This window comes from Dreissena polymorpha, chromosome 7 (assembly GCF_020536995.1).
Source record: "Dreissena polymorpha isolate Duluth1 chromosome 7, UMN_Dpol_1.0, whole genome shotgun sequence".
Lineage (NCBI taxonomy): Eukaryota > Metazoa > Mollusca > Bivalvia > Myida > Dreissenidae > Dreissena > Dreissena polymorpha.
In genome coordinates, this window is record NC_068361.1 from 83,223,819 (window position 1) to 83,246,318 (window position 22,500).

Here is a 22,500-nt window from a genome sequence, read left to right on the forward strand (position 1 = left end):
ATTTTGATGACAGATTGATTAAGATCAATGTTTCCTGATAGTTAAAGTAACTTAAAGATTGATTATTCATTTAAAGTATTGATATCTTGATATGATCTTTAACTTTTAATTAACACATAACTTTTTAACCTTTTTCAAAAATGTATTTTTTTTATTTAAGGACTAATTTGTTTATTGCATTGATGTGTTGCTGTTTTTAATAATAATACTAATATTTGTAATTTGTTATTCTTAACAATTTTTAAAACCGTTTGGTTTTTATGTGAACTGTATGGGCATATATATTACAGACCATCATTTGCTGTTATCAATCCACATGCGTTCTGAAATTAATAAAACGTTTCGAGAACATTGTCAGGTAACCTTACATTAAAAAAAAAACAACATAGCTTACTTCCTGAATCCTTACGGATGCTGCAATAAACACATGCTGCTGCATATTTCTATAAATAATACAAGTTTTATACAAAATATGGTCTGTTTTACGTTTTACATTTAAAATGTCACTTTCCATAGCAGAAGTAAACGTATTTAAATCACACAGAAATTTTGTTTCAATCAATTAACATTTATGGTTGTAATTATTATATCCAAACAGGCGACAACTTAGCTTTGATAATTAGTTGAAATGCATATAATTTTGTAATATGTCGACGGATGTTTTGTGCGCCTTACAGTTCAGAATGACGATCAAAACGATGAACGTCCAATTTTAAATCATATTAAACACACCTTTTCAATAACTAGTAAAGGTAGAATATTTCATACGCATAAGTCAGAACAGCCATCAAAATTGTGAATGCAATCTTCGTTAAGTTTAAGTTAAATAATTATGTGATAATTATGTGATAGGTCTTGTTTCAAATTTATAAACAGAGGAATGCTCAAAATAAACATAATTACATTAGTCAAAGGCGTTACTGTATAATTAGAAAATAAAATGTCGTATCTCTTGTCAAAGTATGGCCATCTATTCAGTGTCAACTGAAGTCGTTAAGTCATACAGCCGTTTGACGATTATACAAATGAATAATTTGTGGAAAACAAGCTAATGTATTGGATTACTCTTAACCATACTTTCTGATTTTGTTTCTATCTGAAACGATTTTGAAGAAAATAAAATTAAAGCGGTTTGGAATGAAAGAGCCTTATTTTTAAATATAATATTTTGTTTTATTAGTGTCAGTACAAAAATGTATAGAAAGCCGAAGATATTTGCAGATGGGTTGATAAACATCATTTTAATATGTTACACGGTTTATTTGACCTGAGTGGGAGTTTTTGTGTGCGTCAAGAGTGAAGAAAAAGTGTAAAATTACCAACTAAGTAAGCAAAATAAAAACAGGCAAACTTCCACAATAACATCAGCAACAGCAATACCAAAAATATGAAAGCAAGTGATCCTTTTTTTTCGAAAGTAACAAATCGATTAACAGTGAGTCACAACGCAAAAGCACACACCGATATGTGCTTGTGTACTGAGATACAATTTATCGGCGTAAAAGAACGTTCATATAGTCGCTTGTTGCAGTATATCACTACATCTTTTTAAAACAGGGTTAAAACAGGTTTGAATTCTGGTGTTAAAATGTAAACTTGAATATAACTCAAACTATTTAAATTATAATCACATTATATAATTAAACATAGTAATCGAAAAATATTTTCTGACGGAATTATCCCTTTACATTGCACTTGACGAACGCCTTTGGTCTCAGTAAACTTTATTGCTTTTAAAAATGCATTGAATACGACAGTTGCTTGATGTATTGCTTTATTTAGATCATGCCTAATGTAATGCCTTGTAAAATGCTCGGTTATATCAATCTCTCCATTTTTTTAACAAGTATTTAACAGGTTTAAATAAACAAGGGTTATTTATTTAATATAAAAAAAGTAAGTATACTTCACTTTTCTGCGTCTATATAGAAAAGGCTACAATACATTAATCAGCTATCTTTGGACTGTCATCAAATAGCTAATGTTCGAGACCTTTGTTAAGCCTTTCGATATCGCGACAATTTATGTTTCCTAAAACGGTAAATTGTACAAAATAGCACAATAAAGCTGCTCGGTCGGCCTCTAAACGAATTTTTGTTTATCCTGAACTTGCTCCTATTATTCCTTTGACAAACGCTAAATGTTGCCCACATGGTTACACACTAGACTTCAAAATGGCGGAATGGCGATAACGTACAGCATTGAGTGTACATAAACGACTAACCAGAAATAATGTCACTTGACTAAATGGGCTGAACGATACTGTCCGTCACTGGTTGAATATTATCCTTCGAAAGGCCCATACTGCTGAATGAATTGAAAACAGACTTTAGTTTGTCATCCATCTATTGCAGTATTTACAACGAAAATGCACACGTCGTTGTTAGTTTGTCACAATCGATAATAGGATACTAGGATAGGCTATGATATACACTTGGTCATATTGAATTAAGAGATCAATATTAACAACATATTAATTTGACTGCGATTTGCAGAAACTTTTATGCAATATCAACAAAATATTTTTTAAATTATGCTCTTTTTTCTCGCTGTGGGTCAAAACATATTTTTATTGTGCTGGCTAGACCAATATTTTGGGAGCCTAAAGTCGCAGAATAACTGATCAATTTGATGTCACTCGGTGAAAGTAAACACAAATATCGGCATATATAATCCCCATGACAAGGGTCAATATGACCAAACTACTGTATCATGGATATATACAACTATAACTGCACTTGCTTGCACGTACGACAAAGATTGAACCAGATCAAGTGACTTGTTTGTAAATTGTCGACATCAGAACAATGCGAATTTCCATGTTTGTCTCGAATTCGAAAGATAAAAATCACTGTCAATCAGGGAAAGGAAAACTACTTAGAGCGTATGCTGAAAATAAATCTTCGATTACTAATTATTATCATTTGATATGTATAACATATCTAGCATTTCTGACATGTTCCGATTTAAAACTCTGAAGCAATTCAGGTGTTGCCATTAATTTATTTTCCAGCATGTGTATAGTAATGTCATACTATTATGTATAAAATATATACTATGATATGACCGTAAGGTTGGTTCATGCGATAACCTTCTTATTCAAAGTTCACCGACTTGAGTCTCGCTAGCGAATAGCATGATTTTTATTTGCTCCAATAAAAAAAACCTTATACTTTATTATAGTACAGTTTTACAGTTTTGTGGTTAAAATAAAGCAATAAAAAAGCCCCAATCTGTGAACATTTATCTTTTTGCAGTACATGGATATTGTAAACATGTTGAATACTAAATATATGATAAAATTGAGGCGATTTTTAAAATGTTTCTCCCTCTTAGTTGCAAATCTACACGTGCATTTATTAGCATGCGCTCGTGAAAGTACTTACGTTCACACGGGAAGAATGTCAATTAGTGGCATTACGGGGGGGGGAGGGGGGAGGGGGTTTAACAAATATTTCGGAATACACTACCTTGCAAATTAAAAAAAATGTATAGACATTACAACGTGCATTCAAAGGCAGAATTAAACTTTTTTTAATCGTTCAAAAATACACATTCACACAAACACTTCTTAACAAACCATGTTTAATCTCCAAACTCTACCACGGTATATCAGCTATTACATTTGGCGTAATTTAGAGAAGAAAAAATTGATGAGGGCTAACACTGTATGTTCCGTCTTAAGTAAGTTATGGTTTTAGCCACCAGCTTTTCTTACTTCAATGGAATGCCAAGTATTTATTACATATGCAGCTGACTTTAAAGCTATCACTTAAAATGGATATAAAAAGTCCTGAATGTATCATTTGTAAATGATTTAAGGTTCATGTAGAGGCTTCAGTTTGAAAAATCTGGGACCCCTAGCATTGAACTCAAATTTGACTAAACGAAGAGTGCCACATTGAAAATGTATATATATTTGCTTAAAAGGATGGTTTTCCTTCAAACTGCAACCAATTTTGTGCAGCAACGTCTCAAAGCGATTTTAACACAAAAATAGACATTATTTTCAAAAATCTGAATGATGTTTATTCAACGTATTTTGGCGGAAAGTTATATAACTAGTTAATAATATCGACATTGATGAGGGCAAGTTACGCTTAAAAAGTAAAAAAAGTTTACATATCTAGAAATATCAAAACTCGAACACATGTCATTTCATGACGATGGGGGCAGCCATTTTTAAATTAGTAAAATCGAAAGAAACATGCTAAAAACTCACTCATCGCCTAATTGACATTCCAAACGGTTGACGATGACAAATGCATTGAATTGTAATTTTTCCGTTGATGTGTGCAAACTGCATGATCAGACCTCATAAACACTCCAAAAAAATAACTTTGTAAGAAGCCTTTCACCAATGTTTACAATTGTTGTCGAATCACATGCACTTGTATTATTGCGCACGTAAATAGTACGCTTACAGACTGACAGAAAGATCGATACGAAACTCCGTTCAATTCATCACGGTATACTATTTATTGATAATATATAATAATAAATCGCTTCAACAACCTAAATGAAAAAATAATTCTTTTAAACGGAGTTTTTAATAACGAAAGTGAAAACAACGGAAGTCGGATGGATATTCTGTGAGATGCACTTCGGCTCCAGAAAAACAATACAAATACACTAAAAAAAGACGTGTGGGGGAAAATTTTCAGCTGGAAAATATTTGAAATGGGGTAAGTGATTATATCTCTGTGTGATCATTTCTGTTATTAAGCGCGATCTCTTCCTGATTAATGTTAACAGTTGTTTTACTAGTCGCGACCCAAATGTCAAACACAAGATGTGTTTTCTCAGGTATGTGTATACACATACCACATTTTCTTACTACTTCACGTGATTTCGACCGATTTGTAATGCACGTTTTTCTACGGAGCACAGCGAGTGCCACGCTTGCAAAATAACTAGAAGGAATCGATGTATTTAAATGTATAAAAAGAGTCGGTTTGCCAAAAGGAACACATTATTCAAAACGGTACAAGGACAGTAGTTGTTCAGCAAGGAAGAAAGAAAAAAACATGATACCTAGCTGTGTATTTCTATGTAAAATTATGCTTTCTAGAGTCGTCTGCACAAAACTATTGATGAGCAATATCTCCTCTTATCACAATGATTTCTTCCCAGCCAAACCTATTTCTTTATATTTATTTACAATTTTATATGTCGTCAAATAACTCATTTGTTGTTTTCCGATAATAATTTTCTGTGAAATGTTGCTAACTTGACCTTGTATATGTATATAGCTTTGTATTTATTCAACTTACGGTCGTGCATATCCTTCCTAACTTTAGATTGAGATTTTGTAAATTAGTGTAAAAATGTATTGGTTTTAAACAAAAATATGTATAAAGCAAAAAAATATTGAAGGTCAAAATTGTGTTTATGTTATTCTATCCGTCTTTACCTTTAATATGATATATAGTTTGACCATATTGTACCATATTGAATGAAGAAAAACCAAAGCAAAGTTTTAATGAATTTTATCCCTCCCATAAACCTTAATCATGTTACTTGCTAATCAGCAGATTGCTTTGATGTTTAGGATCCATTATTTCTTAAATTTATTATGCAGTGTCATTATTTATAAAAGTGTCACTATAAGCATGAAGTATAGACCAATGCAGAGTCTGTACAATTTCAACAACGTGCAAATTGAAAGGAAGAATCTGGAACCAATCGAAACCAGACGATTGTTTACAATACTTCCTTATCGTAGGTCAGGCTGTAGCAATGAGTGTAAACAGATATAAACATTGCTCAATAGAAGCCTTTTAAAGACGCAGCATTTCATATCTGCTTCAACCGGGCCTAGTGTTTAAATTGATTTATACGCTTTTTAATTACTGTTGAGCATGCAACAAAAATCCCCAAACTGTATTTTATGTAAACGCTATATGTAAAAAGGAGTACTGTCAATGTAACATAATCAAATAGCTCGACGGGAAGATTAGGATCTGTACGTGAATTTATTGAATGTATCAAGTACACTTGGGATAGATCATCCAATTAAAATAGTTTGATCGCTTTTCTGCACTGTCGTTTTACTTTTTATACGTTAAGTTGTTTTTAGAAACAGTTCTGTGCGTCAGTCCAATAAATGGATGTTCGTATTTTATTATATTAAGTAGCGCTTCATTGCGATTAAAAAAACATGACTAACAAATTTTATATTCGTAAAAGGCCATATTTTGTTTGAGTATTGCTAATTTCAAGGGACAAGGTCATCGCATAAAAACTCAAAATACAAATGCCTAAAATAACTGAAATGTAGATATACTGCTATTGGCATTTATATTAATATATATATAATAGTAAAAAAACACATCTGACATATAATCACAAAACAATGTTTTATTTGAATCTATTTGTACAGCTCCTCTCATTACAACGTGTCTTCTCTTGTACGAGTATTTGCTAAACTCATAGTTTGAAAAATACCTCATACAATGCATGGTAGCGAACTTGTTTACAGCTTCGTTGTAAAACTTATATAATGTTATTATAATTATGGAAATAACATTGTGGGATGATATATGCCCTTTAAAGCAGTAATAGGAAACCAATTCACAGCCATGGAGTATTGCACAATTCTCGTTTATATCGACCGTGTGGTCTGTTTTGAAAATCATACCTCACATTTGTAAACAGTTGAGAGTGTAATTATACAGATACTCACAAATGTTATGTCAATACCTTACTGATCTATGACACAAACTAGCACATCGTTTTCATAGATCAGTAAGAAATACTTTTTCTGCAGGATGTTACTGAATACAACAATAAATAATATATTGTGATACGTAATCGAAATGAAACTGCTAAAGTGGTATATATGTTAGATAAATATTTTAATAGGGTAAAGTTAATCTTATTTGCAGGCATTGTTTTAAAGACGTTCTTAAACGCATATGCGAACATAATATAATTATTCCGTCTTGTTGTACTGCCACAATCTTTATCTAATTTGCGGCTAGTTACTGATAGTAATTGACCGTGTGGGTATCAAGGTCGAATCATTTGTTTAAATATGAATAAAAAACGGTACATACTTCAAATGCCAGAAGTAAAAGCATATTACCCTTTTTAGATTTCTTTACAAAGTAAAATTTTGAAACTGTTTTTAGTGAGCCAATCATAATCGTTTTAATGTGTCTTCCTTGTTCCAATTCTGGCTATAACCAGTTTCAATTGAAAAGAAAGCTAAGCAAACTGTTTTATCTGGTTCAGTGATATAAAACGCCTTTCTTAAATAAAGGTAAGCGCAAAACAGTAAAACTGTTATACGTGTATTCAGTGGAGATACATATTAAGGCATATTCACTTTGTTACTCAAACGTATCGGACGTTTTATTTGCTAACGGGAACTTATTTGTGTAGCATTCATGTTAGGCAAGTGCCATCCTTTATAACGAACAGATCTATAATGATTCATTTTACATATTGATGTTTCAATTTACTTATAAATTGCTTAATCATATAAAGTATTGTTTGCTGATATGATTTTGTAATTGTTATTCTTGCATCACGTTTTACTTTTTTTCTAGAGTGTAATCATATTTATCTATATGTGTTTTCTGCTATAAAATATTAAATTACATATCGAATAATGTACGTATGACTGTTTTTTTTAGCTGTTATTTTTGTCCATAATTTATTGTCATCAATTTGTTGTCATTGTGAACATGTATGGGGCAATTCAATGATATGTGCACACGTTAAAGCACATTCTTTCCGTTTCTTCATTATAGTATCAATTAATTAAATCAACGTGTATTCTGTATATATTGGTTTTTTAAATGGAATATTGTTAAAAGCATATTAGAAAGTAATAATCACTTTTCTTAAAATATTGTGTTAAATACAATTGAGCATTACGTAATATCTTTACACTGATCATATCTGATGAAGCTATTTTTGAATTAAGTAAAATACTTGAATAATAAAATAATTCAGACAAAGGCATACCAATTTGAACAGGCAAATGTATGTTCGTTATGTAATTACATTAAAAAATTAAAAAATACGTGCAAATACACTAGTTACATCATTTAAACAAGCTGCACTTTTTGTGTATAACAATAAAAGCAAACATAAACAAGATAATTCAGTTAACGAAATTAAATAAACACATAATGACAGCCAAACCGTTAGTTATTTATTTTCACTGATGTAATTTCTTTTTCAATTAATTTTGAATTATAATAATACCTTATACATGGTTGGAAACATCATGCTATAATGAAGAATTCTAGTATAACATGAGTAGAAACAGAAATTGAAAACTGTGTTTCAAATTTTTTTTATTACGGATGAATATTATGATATGATATTATTTAATGCTATTTTTTTTTGGATTTTATGGCCATGTAAAATCAGATCGGCTTTGTTATCATTTAAAGATTATGATTTATTTACATAAAACAGGTTATAATAAATGTTTATATAAATTTATAAGTATTAGGTTTCACGGTATACATTTGGTTAGATTAATTTCTTTACAATTGCGACTATATATTTTAATTTACAATTCTTTGCTTACAATTTTATTTCAGTACTTGTTATTTTTGACTAAACATAAATAATGTCATACGTGTAGTGTCTCTTTTTTAAAGTTGACTTTATATTTATTGTCGATTTCAGTTTGAACGTCTGAACGTTTCTTAACTTATCTATCGAGAAAAGAAAGCATTAAGACCATGCGTCGACAGTGTGTACTTATTTGATTGAATCACTTAACGAGCCTAATTGCGTTTTGCCTTCAATAGATCTCTGATTCAAAATTAAATATCCAACACCGCTACCTACAATCTAACGAGTTCAGCTTGTGAGCGCGCTACAGAGGTACTCTATCGATAAAGCTAAACGCACGTTTTGAATTACAGAACAGTTGCTTGCGATTAAATCGCTTATTGTTGATATGAGTTTTGGTTAACGAATTAATATTAAGTTTTATCAAACAGTCTTGATATCGAACGTCCAGTTGCTTATACATGATGCTGATTATGCTGAAAAAGGATAGTTGTGATCTTATATTGCGCGAACCCAACTTTGATTATGTTAGTTAACTGTTTTGCAAATTGCAAAAAAGGCAATTCAATTTGTTTATATGCGTATATTTGCACAATCATCAAATAATACGTTAAAACAGTTCTTTGCATCATACAATTCTTTTAAATTGTGGTTACGGCTTTAGCACATATCATCAATTATTCAATTATTTGTAGATGTTCAAGCGGCTGTGTCACTTAGCATGAATCAAACAATTCTTAACAATTGTGGTAACTGCTTTGTCACTAAGCAGGCATCAAACAATTTATTGTAAAGGTGATAAATGTTGAGGCGCTTAAATTAAACATTATTTCATACAATTAATTGTAAATGTGATAACGTTTGTGGAACTAGGCAAGAACCCTAGAATGCATTGCAAATGTAGTTAAGAGTGTGGCATAAATCATGAAATTATTTGTGCATTGTGAAAATGGGTATGTCATTTAATGTATATCATACAGTTCTTTACAAATGTGTTAGCGGATATGGAAGAAAAGCAAACGTAAGGATATTGGTTTTATTTTGGAATCATCCTGATTAATGAGTGAACACCTCGTTCAAAACTATTCTACTATTTCAACCTTAAACGCCCTTAATTGGACTTGTACTCTTTTCATCCGAGGCAGCCATTGAATACTGCAAATAGTCGATTATTTACTCGGAACGACAGATTGGAAGTTACATACATCTTGATGTTGAACTGATTTCATTAAACTGATGAAACAATTATATAGTTATAATCAACGAAGAAACAAAGTTAGCTGGAAGAGGTGTTTTACTATATGATTTTTGTTTTGAAATATCGTCATCACAAATAAATTTATATGATACTGTGTTTCATCGTACCTAAGACATCTAAAATTAAGTTTTTTCTTTATTTTCTGATGAAAAGTAAACACATGGCATTGTATTCTGTTTTTATTTTAATGAACATTAAACAATAATGTTTATGAAAATTTATTAAATAACGATGAAATGTACTTTTATTTTCTCCTTTATTGCTTTAACAGTTGAATTATGATTCGATGGGTTTAATGTTTATTTACACTAGCTTATTTTGTGACTTCGTATCTGTTTCGTGTGCGGTCTGGTATGTATGTCAACCGATAAAAACGCCGAATGTTTTGTTTTGACCGTCTCAAATCGATGTACCCAGCAAAAATGTCATCATTTATATATTTTTCTGTCGTGTTGTTTGCATGGCAATTGACAACTTGCTTTACATAAAAAAATTGCGGGTGCAATAGAAGAATTTATCTCATTTGCGTAATTCTGGAATTTAAGTATTTCTATACCTCCCAAACAATATATATATATATATATATATATATATATATATATATATATATATATATATATATATATATATATATAACCTTAAAAAAATAACGGGAATTGTAGTAACCAAATAATGCATCAAATTTCAATAACAAATGACTTACCGTAGCAGGCATAAACTAATTCAAATATTCAAAAACCTTGTAATATTTTGATTACGATACAATAAATAAGCCCCGAAAAGATTTACTTAAAACTCAACAACGTGGCCGAACAAAACAAACATGAAGCCAATTCATTTAAACGATACGTCCTCGTCAAAGTTCTGGCTCTAATAAGCATGGCTGTTTAATAAAAGTGAAGTTGAATCATCAATTACGCAATATTAGTTTTAAATTGTTTAACTATCTTTGATATTTTACAACTTTGTTTAGCTTTGACACTTTTCACCTTTGTTGGGGATTTAAGCAAGATATTTTGTATAAAACAAACACTAGTATATGTCCTGGTTTATTGGTTCGTATGACTGTCGCGGGTTTAGGCATCTATATTTGATATACATTGACCGTTCTAATGCAGTGACACTTCACATACAGAAAAAAATTCGAAACGTTTTTGTCAATATTGACGAATGCATCATATCCAAAACGACAATAATGTTGCCCATCTTATCATAGTACAAAAGCCTAAGTATATAAATGCTTTAAGCCATCAATAATTTGTTAAGAATTCAGTTCGAATGACGAAAAACAGTAAGAGCAGTGGGTATATCTGCTTTATAGGCATGCAAGCACAACATCTTAACATGACAAACACGGAATACTACATGAGCTAATTGAAAAACAGTTCCGTGGCATTTTTCTAGCCGAAGAGTTAATATTATTGCGATGGTGACGTAATCCAACAATAAATTAAGATGCATATAGTTATTCACCGCCCTTGTATGTATGAACTTGTATTTATTTATTCAACATTATATTCAGCTGTCTTAAACAAGGTTCTTATGTATTATAGCACCACATGGACAGTATTGTAAAAAAACATTGTTGTAATCATAAAGTCTACTTAAGATTGCACTACACAACCAATAAATCGAACGGAAACATTGTGACAGAACTTAATTATTTAAGCGATACTTCCTCATTACTTTGCTAGGGGCGTTTTTTACAGTCGACAGTTTTTTAGTTTAGTTTAAAACGTTAAGTTAAACTCGATTCGGCTGATATACTCTCGAGACGATCGTGGTTACAATCAGTACACTGTGTCGTATGAGTAAATCTGGTGCACGCCACTTAAGTTCGATCTCCATATTAAAGTGTATAGAAGCCTTTGTGTCTTTGTGTACATTCTTGAAATCTGGTGAGGAGCGGACAAATGTTTGCACAGCTCCCCAGATTATATTTCTATATAAAATATTTATTTATACAGTTTTATTTATTTCTGAAAATAAATCAGTTTAAGACGGTATTATCGTCTTGAAGTGTAACCAGCGTTAATGCAAGTATAATACATCCAATAAAATATGTTGGAACGCTTCACTTTAACGAGCCTCCGTTCGAAGTTCTTTAAACTTGGCTAGAAAGTTTTTTTTATGGTTTGGATAATATGGACGGTCGCTATTAACATACCAATTATTATGAGCATGATAGAAATGATGATGGAGAGCATGATAATAATGATGAGAATGATAATAACAATGCTTATGATAATAATAAAAAATAAATAATAATAATAATACTAACAATAATAATCAATCGGTTGCAGTAGACTATCGATTTTTATCTATCCTAGACATTAATATTTTCAAGAATGCTTACCAAGTGAAAAAATGTATTGTTTATTATCACGACTGAATACAAATCGATAAACTACCCAAACCAATAAAAACATGTAATGCCTTATTCATCGTAAATTTACATTAAACATCAAATTAATGAATTCCTTTGCCATAACTTAGTCATGACGTTAAAAGCAACGTCTTAATTTTCATTGTTATTTTTCACTATTTGAATAAGTGAATTTTAATTGTTTTTTACCATTTTATTTCGCTGTAAACCACAGAAAAGCATTGTATAAAATATTACTTTTGTATCGGCATGTAATAAACTGTTTTGGGTGTTCGTGAATTCAATATGGTTTAGTATACATGTGTTTATTGAGCATAGTAAGTGCGTTTCGATGTGTTCAATAATCTGATATGACAATTTACGTAAGGTCACGGTGCAGATTCTGTGCATTCAATTTTACAAAATATACTCGGATTGCAACACATCTATATATTTCGTCAAATCGCTTTTTCAGGCTGTACACTATGGATGGACACGTAGCCGTATGTGCCTGCTTGTTGCTCGTCTTTATGTGGACAGGTTAGAAGAGTAATATCCTAAATGATAATCAATGTTGAATGCTATATCAATAAGATTAAAAATACACGTGCTATATATGAAATATTTCGCTTTTAGTCTTTTTTGTGGATTATTATTTAAAAGTGTGTTACCAATTTATATACAGTGTGTTTAAATAAGAAGATTAGGCCTAAAACATAAAACATTAGTTGTTATCTGCCACTTATATATGTGTATCGTTGATATGTCTGCCAATCATTTTAAATAGTCATTCGGGTGGTGGAAAACAATCAACGTTTTCAAAGCCTTAACCATACGTTAATGTACTGTATTTCAGGGCTAGCAAATTGCTATTGTTCAGACGACAATGATTGCCCCTATCTTTGGAAACCACGATGTTACAACGACTCAACCCGTAGTTACTGCACAAATAGTGGTAAAATACAGGTGTAATATTTACATGTGAGGTATCTCATAGAAAGCACAGGCTTAAATGGTGCTCTAGGATCACCTCGTATAGTATGTTTTTTGTCGTTTGCTAGTACAATGTTTTCTATTTAAGCTAGGACTTCAACAGCGTTTTATAACCTCAGGTTTTCCCTCGACACGCCTCACATTCTTGTAGCGTAGTAAAGTGTAAATGCGCGTGATATAATTTACATTTATATCACACAGTGGGCAAACAAGATGCCAGAAAATTGCATTTGATATTTCATTTCAGAAATTTGTCAGCAGGATGCAGATTGTGCATTTGATTTGCTATCCTGCATGGGCGGTTCTTGTCAACCAAGTAAGTGTATTTATAAAATACACTATTTAGATTGTTTCAAATAGTGTGTAAATGTAATAAAACACACACACACACACACACACACACACACACACACACACACACACACCACACACAACACACACACACACACACACACACACACACACACACACACACACACACACACACACACACACACACACACACACACACACACACACACACACACACACACACACACACACACACACACACACACACACACACACACACACACACACACACACACACACACACACACACACACACACACACCCACCCACACCCACCCACCCACCCACCCACCCACCCACACACACACACACACACACACACACACACACACACACACACACACACACACACACACACACACACACACACACACACACACACACACACACACACACACACACACACACACACACACACACACACACACACACACACACACCACACACACACACACACACACACACACACACACACACACACACACACACACATGCACACTCGCATGTAACATGTTTGACTCGCATACATGTTTTAAATAAAAGCAAAGTAAGCATTAAACACATGTTTATTATCGTAATCTTAAACGACAGATGTATCATAATTCCATAATTGTACGCACTTTATACTCTTCAAACATGAAAATGTTTATGACAAATCGAGAATAATTATGACAAATGACATTAACAGCACAAATTTCGCAACCTTTTTACACACTAACCAAAGGAAAATATACTAATGTTCTCAAACATTAAATAAATAAATAGATAAATGAAAAATAAATAAATACATAAATAAGTTAATTAATAAACTGGTAAAAGTCAAACACAACACACACAGACACGTACGTAAATTATGTGTTTGCTTATGAGTACTCTTATATAAAATTACTTAATGATACCATTTTTCAAACACGAACCCAAGTATATAGTTGTCGTGTTTTAATTTTTGTCTATATGGTTTACTTAAAAAAACGTGGATCGCTTGATGAACTAAACAAACATTTGGTAATATATAACTGTTGTTATGTCTAAGAGGTTAGAGTGGTGTAAGCCGTCGTAAAGCCATTGTCTTTACTCGGTTTTGATTTTTATAATTTTTATAATTGTGCAATGTTTCATGTTTTTCTTCTTCGTTTTTTTTTTACTTAAAGTCTTTTAGTCTCCTAAATTTGGTTTAACTCATAGCTTTTAATGACAAAAAAAATGCCAAACATTTGTTGATCAAATCTTGAAATAACATGAAAGCCAATTTTTATCGATAAACCTTTAATGTATTTAGAAAGCTGCTCAACGGATGACGATTGCCATGGCGACAATTCTGCGTGTTTCTTTGGAACATGCTTTTGTAAACATGGATTTAGAAGAATGGAAGAAGCATGTGTTTCTGGTATTTTCTAGTTGAAATTACACGAATCTTTTAGAAATGTGCATGTTCACATATTTCCGTGTAAAACATATGTTTCAATCGTTTAGCGTACTACTCCATTTCAATTTTACGTATAACGCATTGGAATACTTCACAGAACCACACATGAAATATTACTCGATGCTCCAATTTAAAACATTCATTGTATACGATTGGATCGTCGATCATTTTGAATTAGGTAAGATATCTTTTAATATTTTACTTGACTGTGCAATATTTCACTTACATATAAAGTAATTATTTTTCAGTCGTTGGTTTAAAATGCTACCCATACGGTGGTGATATCGGTTGCAACCCATCGCTGGTTGAACAAATTTGGATGTATGGCTCACCACAAGTTATCAGCCATGACTATGTGTGTGACACAAAAACACACACGTGTCAATGCGATACAGATGCTCTTAAAGAAATAAACGGAGTTTGTAATTCTTGTAAGTTATTGCAACAGTTGTTCCTTAATATAAAATTATGTGTAAACAAATGTGACATAATGATTGATTATATTGCAATCGTCTGTTATAATTCGATTAGATAAATACTTAAAGAGCAATGACCTATTAGTGTTTATTACAAGGAACACGTGATCTATTTTGCGTTTAATAAAAGCTATTTCATTAAATAAAGTATGTTTATAAACTTTCCAATTAGTATGTGACAGTTTTTCAGTTATCACTGTTGCTGCCCGTCGAACCATCGTATGTATATTATGGTATTATAGTTGCTTGTTTTATATGTTAATATGCATTTAGATCTGGGGTCTGAATGCAAATCATCATTAGAATGTGGTCAAAATTCGAACATGTCCTGCATTGACGGCGCATGTACCTGCAGTACAGGCTTTGTTCTGAGGGAATCAAAATGCATCTGGGGTAACTATCATTCAATTAACCGACTGAAAGGAACCTCTATCCGACCTTATTTCGAATGTGTGCAACTTAAACAAAAATGCGATGTCAATAAAATAATGTTTGTGATTTAAGAAAATGATTTTGTGACAAATAAACAAAATAAAAACTTTGTATCATAATTTTCATTATGTAGTCATGGATGCCGGATGCATTGCGAATGACGATTGCTTGTATGAAGGATTCGAATGCAAGACTACAGACATAGGGTCGTTTTGTCGCTGCCCAACGGGACAAGCTGTAAAATCTCTGAATAATGCGACATGTATAAAAGGTACTTGCACTATTTCACGTACAGAAATGCGTGTATTAAATACGTAGTAAATCACGCATTTAATTCAAATCAATATAATCTTGATAATTAGTGTATTTAATTGTATTTGTTTCCAATTTAATTGTATTGCTAAACAATGAGTACACACAACGTTATTCAATTAAACTGGAAAAATAGTGTTTCTCTGTAGCAGTTTTGGTAAATAATATCTTTGTAAAAACGGTCATTCAACCATATGCAGTCCTTCTTGCGTCTATCCAGTAAGTACCCTGATAAATTCGCCGCAAACATTAATGTTTTCTTTTTTACCATTTTTATAGTTTACGGATCAAGCTGTGCTGACATACACATGTGTGGATATACAGAGAGTTTCTTTTATCGTCGCTCTTATTTTGAGATCCTGTACAAGTACTATAACTTTTATGGCAATAAAGCATTTCACTGTGATCTTGACAACGTATGCTCGTGTGCACCAGGGTTCCGATGGAACCAACACGTGCATAATTGTGAGCAAAGTAAGTGTTGACGCAGATAAACTTCACAAATAGTATTCGTGAATCGCATATACGTATAGGTTATGTATTTCGATTATTGTATTTTGGATGAATCAAAGTATAATTATGTATGATTTGTCAGATATAAAACACAGCCTTTAATATTTCTGTCAATGCTAATATTCCATTTCGACATATTCATGCAAAAAACAAAACGTATTATATTCATTTAAGGTTACGAATCAACATGTACCAGCGATAATGACTGTTACTCTGAAAATCAAGGTAGTGCAATCACAAGAACGCACGTTTGCAATAACCAAACGCAAAAATGTGAATGCAGACATGGCTTTAGTATTTACTCTTTCACCGATCTCGACGTAAATCAACACGTTACTCGTCAAGTCTGCACAAGAGGTATATACACTAATATTACATTATTATATTATAAGAAATATGCTGAACACGTGGTTTTGGTTTTGTTTCGTATAGTTTTATATGTAATGACTTAACAATTATTTTACGAATCTATGAATTTATATTCAGCTGAATCATGGCAGTGTGATTCTGACGAAGACTGTGTCTCGCGTTTGAGAGTCAACTCCACTTGCGACAACATCAGTTCAATGTGCATCTGCGCTCAAGGGTTCATAGAGCAAAGTGGCGCTTGCATTCCGACAGGTAGACTCCACTATAAGAATAATACACTGATACATGTAAAAGTATGTGTTTCTTGTGTATGTGTATGGGTATGTGTTAGCTGTATAAGTTGAGTTTGTACCTACATTTTTGCAATAATATCGATAGAAACAACCATAAACTCCAATCGGATAAGAATGTTGTTATACACTTAGGTAATACAGTGAAAATACAGTTGCGTAGTCAATATTGGAAATAAATATAAAGAATGCATCTTTAAATGTTTCGTGTTTTTTTAGCATGAGGGTAAATCTCTTAAATATAAATGATACAACCAGCAATACAAAATTGATAGGAATTGACGTTAGAGTTTACAATGTTTTCATGTTCAGTTATAGTATACATAACATTTATTAAACAAACAATTAAGTAAGACAAATTAATACTGAAATGCAATTGACAAATAATAATTAGTTCATTATAAATATTCATAATACAGTAATGTATCACGTTATTTCAAATACACAATTTGTCATAACTAAATTCGTAATTACTGAACAAGTATTTACCGATTTCGAGATTATTCGTCCTTAAATACCTCGCACTTACAATATCGTCATTTATATATGACTTTTGAAAGTGCGATGTCGCTCTTAAATATTACGCATTACAGCGTTATACATTGATCTCCCTGCTTCAACTATATAAGAAGTTTAACTAAATTAAACTCGAACAAATGATTTTTACATATATCGCCATGTTAACATTTCATACAACTGCAACTGATGCAATGTTTACTGGTTTTTTTTTGTTAAAAATAAACATGTTTTGAAATAAATGAAGTGATGAAATACTAATAAGAAATAAATAAACTCAACAATATCATGATATGTCTGTTCGCTTCCGTAACTTAAAGTAGCCATATACAAAGGTTTCGCAAATTGTGGTCATGGATCAAAAACTATCCACACCTTAGGTGTCACAAAAACACATGGCAAAAAGCTATAGTGTTTGTTTCACTTAAGAAAAGATATTCAAATCATTGTCTTAGGACACAAACTGTCACCACACGGAAAACTTTTGTTATCACACACCCTTTAAACGATTTTTTTTCTAATCTGGATCCGCATTATAGTAATTTGTAGAAAAACTGGGTAAGGTGAACATGTATCTGTGATGAAAACTCATCAGCCGAACTTTTTTTAATATCTATGCGTGAAATGTTTCAAGAGGGTGTTTGCCAACAACTCGATCCCACGCTACCGGATCTGTACCGCCGATCCCCGAAGTACACTCTATCTTTGAACGAACCGCCAATACGAGACGACCAATTAAAAGACATATGGTACAACATCGGACCAGCTATGATAAGCACCGAGGAAAAACTAATTGGACGTTTACCAGGCACATGTGGGACATATTATCCAATATATTTTGCAGGTAAAATATATTAAGTTTGAGGTTCTTGACATTGACGAAGCAGAATGTTAATGTTGTGATGGGAATTCGGCAAATGCAATATTAGTATATCATGTCATCATAATTTTGTTGAATTGTTTTCACTTGTACCTATTACAAAATGTATCCATAGTGACATTTTTACATATGGCTCATTGAGCCAATTCTTAGCTACGGCTACAGTATGAGGCTTGAACAAAAGTAAATCCAGGATAATTTATTTGCAGGAAACAATCTTACATTTTGAATGAAAATAAATTGTTAAATTGTATTTGCACATGTACCCAAAACAGTGAAAACCCTTTAAAACGAACCCTCTCTATACCGGAATCCTCTCTTAACCGGACAAATTGTCCGGTCCCATTTTTTCTCCTATACAACCGTGCGCAATTAACTCCTCAAGACCGAAATCTCATCAATTCCGATTACCGGTCACTCTTTGGATCAAAATTAGGTCATTCCATATGTAATTATACCTTTCTAAACCAGTTAGGACCAGTTTATTGCACCTCAGGCCCAGAGTCCAACACTTGTGAATGGCGGATTAAAGACGCATGAAATGAATGAAAATTTTGCTAACTGTTAAAATCAGAAAACAATTTAAAGATACCTGGCCTGTGATGTACATATCGATCAATAAGATAATACTGATTATAATTCAAGATACCAAATTTAGGGTTCTTTAGTGTGTTTTGTTTTTGATTTCCAAAAATTTAATAAGCTTAAAGCTATTTGATTTTGAATTGGTATTGACTAGAAGCTCTTCAACCCCCAATCAAGCTTGCAAACTTTGCAACTGAAATGGACACTGAAATGTATGTAAGTGTTAAGAAAATGATCAACAAGGTGGAGAAGACTGTCGTGCGTGGAAGGTGTTTGCATTTAGCATGTCGTTCTTGACATGTTCTTCAGTTTGAAAAGGAGCTAAATTCACCTAACACATGCATAAAAAAGTTTGTTTTTCAGGGTGCATTGTTTGATCTATGTTTAGACTGAAATTGCTTTCAAATCAACAGATTAAGTGACATGTGTTGTTTTATGTGATGCAATATGAATGAATGTTATATATAAATAAACTATTACAATTTGCTGAAAGTGTGTGTTTGTCCACATAAGCTATGTAAATGATCGTCTGAAAGATCTTAATAACTTATTAACTGTAATTATTGTTCCTTCTGTTATCTGTTCATATAGAATCTGTAACAGCTTCGGAACAAAGCAAAATCGACTTGGGTATTACGATTACAAAACAAGCCAAGATCGGAGGATTGAATGAATTCGGAACGTCTTACAACCTGTCTGTTCAGCTGCGAAAGTGTGGATCGGAGTATCTGGCAAAGCTTCAGGTTCCAAATGTCGTTTTCGCCGCATATTGTCTAGGTAACGTGCGTTTGTCATAAGAATTTTCCCCGTTTAGCAATATTTTAAGTTAATAGTCCTGCAGCAATTAAGTGTCATAATTTGTATATTTAGTTCAGATGACGTACTTCAAGCGCTCCGTAATTTAATATCAACCCCTTGCTGAAAAAAGCGTGGTGTATGCATTAGTAGCTGTTGCATACAAACGTTAAAATCAGAACGTTTACTCATATCAATATGAAAGAGTGCGAATTGTGTAAGCGATTGGTTACGTTACTGTTTTTTTTTATTTAGTACAGTTCTATCGCCAAAGATGAGTATGTACTTGGAACATGTAATCATATTGCTGTTCATTTTTCATCAACTGTGGGCTATACATACGTGTATGTCATACTGAAAAAATAAAAGTCGGGTCAATATACACTTTGACCCCAACACATTGATCCAATAGGTAGTTTTACTGTTCCTAGTAGAAGAGAAGGTACTTCAAACATATCTAACGTTTACCGAAATCGGACCACCGATTTTTTTTAAGATTAACGCAAACATTGCCGCCTAAAAGCTATAAGTATTAATGATCATAATTATGTAACAAATTTGGGTGAATAGAAACATAGTGATTATCATGAATAGGTTTTGGTGGTTATCTTATGCGTAATCTTTATCAACACCTTTCTGGATATCTGATTTGGTAAATGTGTTATATGTTATAAAGGCCCTCCAACCCTTCCAGGATCAGTTAAAATAATGCTTTTAGGAATGTGTTTGGGAGTTGATATGGTATTTGTCATATATTGACCCGACTATAAATCAACCTCTGCTAAGAAAAAGGTATACTTTGGAACATACATCCGGTCAATTGGAACGGTTATTTAAGTTATTTGTAGCTTACATATATATATATATATATATATATATATATATATATATATATATATATATATATATATATATATATATATATATATATATATAAAATCAGATTGTAAACGAATACCATTTAAACACATTAGATTATTTTAACACACTTCTGTTTAGTACAGATATTGATCAGTAAAGTTGATTCATAAGCTGCAATTGATTCATTGAAATTATTTCTTCAATTTAAGTTAAGTACTTTACACATACTGTATATTGTGTTCATAGACCATGATACGGTATCCGTGTTTGCGGGCAACTCGACAGACAGATGGGCACATCTTGAACAAAAGCTCCAGTTCCAAAGTGCAATAGATAACAATTCATCAACTGAATTATACACGCCATCAGTTGTCTTCCGATGCCACCCCCTTGATAGATATTATCATTCGCATTATAACGATCATGGAGTACATTGCAGCGGATGTAACATATACAGTTATAGCCAAGATAGGTGGTTTTATACAATTCATTGGTAAGTGACAACGATAGATGAGAAGATTCAAATGTGTACAGTATTATTTAATATGTAATATCGAGCGTTATATACACTATTGTATTATATAATTAACACAGTTCTTGAGATAATTCTACGAAAAGATTTTCTGTGATATATTTAGCAAAATGTGTTTACTACAAATTGCACCATACAGGTACGTTAATGGACTCCAATGCAAGACAATTGGCCCCATTGAGCGAAGTAGACTACAGGAAACTGATTTGACTGAAAGTGACATCAGAAATATGTGTGGGCACAGACGCTTTGGCTTTCACGTATGCTATCGTAATTTTATATTCGTATGTAACGTACGCATAAAATTTATCTTCTTACGAGTAGAATACCCCTTATCATTTACTCGCCTTGCTTTCCCAATTCACAGATTCAATGTTCGTTCCAATGGTCAGAGACTAAGTTCGGGATAAAATCAACTCCAATATTTAGCAAGCGAATTCAAACCGGACTTAATGCAGTAAGTATGTTTTTTTGCGAATTTTATTACAAAAGTAAATATTATTCCTAGTGAACTTCAATATTATAACACAACGCGTAAGACAACTGTTAGAATAATTGCATACCTTTTCATTATTTTTCAAGTGGACTGTTGTCACATCTGCTGCCGGTGATTTTATTGTACCTTCCATCCATTCAACACCCATCGGCTGTACAACCTCTGCGGGTGATACATCGGAAACGTGCCGCATTAAATGGAATCTAAGTGCTCATGGGTCGTGTCCGTTTGGAACTGCACAAAACGTCCCAGATGTGTGTGGCGTTTCAATTTTGGGGCTGACAAAGTACGGATGGGAACGATATGGCACACAGGAGTACGCTTTTTGGAGAATACTGTTCAACGAAACCTATAATGCTGAGTTACAGGCTAATACCTTATTGACTAATGGTTTAAAAATATTAATATCGTCGGATGTTAAACTTCAATCCTCGATTATGATTGCAACATTTGCACCACTAACAAGCGATCACGAGTTGTGGAATGGATATACAATCCCTAACATACGGGTA

General features: G+C 32.4%; 2 protein-coding genes and 1 long non-coding RNA gene across 5 annotated transcripts in view; 2 read left to right on the plus strand and 1 right to left on the minus strand.

The window, feature by feature from the left end:
* LOC127838090 (26S proteasome non-ATPase regulatory subunit 5-like) overlaps window positions 1-22,500 on the minus strand; it is a 158,837-nt gene that overhangs the window by 84,250 nt on the left and 52,087 nt on the right. The window lies entirely within an intron of this gene.
* LOC127838099 (uncharacterized) lies at window positions 12,635-15,356 on the plus strand. The gene is made up of 5 exons (XR_008029661.1): window positions 12,635-12,701; window positions 13,018-13,116; window positions 13,402-13,470; window positions 14,785-14,892; window positions 15,180-15,356. It is a non-coding gene; the product is annotated as an uncharacterized LOC127838099 (long non-coding RNA).
* Window positions 15,687-22,500, plus strand: part of LOC127838086 (uncharacterized) — a 28,609-nt gene continuing 21,795 nt past the window's right edge. The window contains exons 1-11 of the mRNA XM_052365656.1: window positions 15,687-15,800; window positions 15,973-16,110; window positions 16,431-16,625; window positions 16,839-17,021; window positions 17,151-17,285; window positions 18,474-18,683; window positions 19,896-20,081; window positions 21,207-21,453; window positions 21,632-21,752; window positions 21,860-21,949; window positions 22,075-22,497. Of these exons, the coding sequence (XP_052221616.1) occupies window positions 15,731-15,800; window positions 15,973-16,110; window positions 16,431-16,625; window positions 16,839-17,021; window positions 17,151-17,285; window positions 18,474-18,683; window positions 19,896-20,081; window positions 21,207-21,453; window positions 21,632-21,752; window positions 21,860-21,949; window positions 22,075-22,497 (1,998 nt within the window). The 5' untranslated portion in view covers window positions 15,687-15,730. The remainder of the gene's footprint in view (window positions 15,801-15,972; window positions 16,111-16,430; window positions 16,626-16,838; window positions 17,022-17,150; window positions 17,286-18,473; window positions 18,684-19,895; window positions 20,082-21,206; window positions 21,454-21,631; window positions 21,753-21,859; window positions 21,950-22,074; window positions 22,498-22,500) is intronic.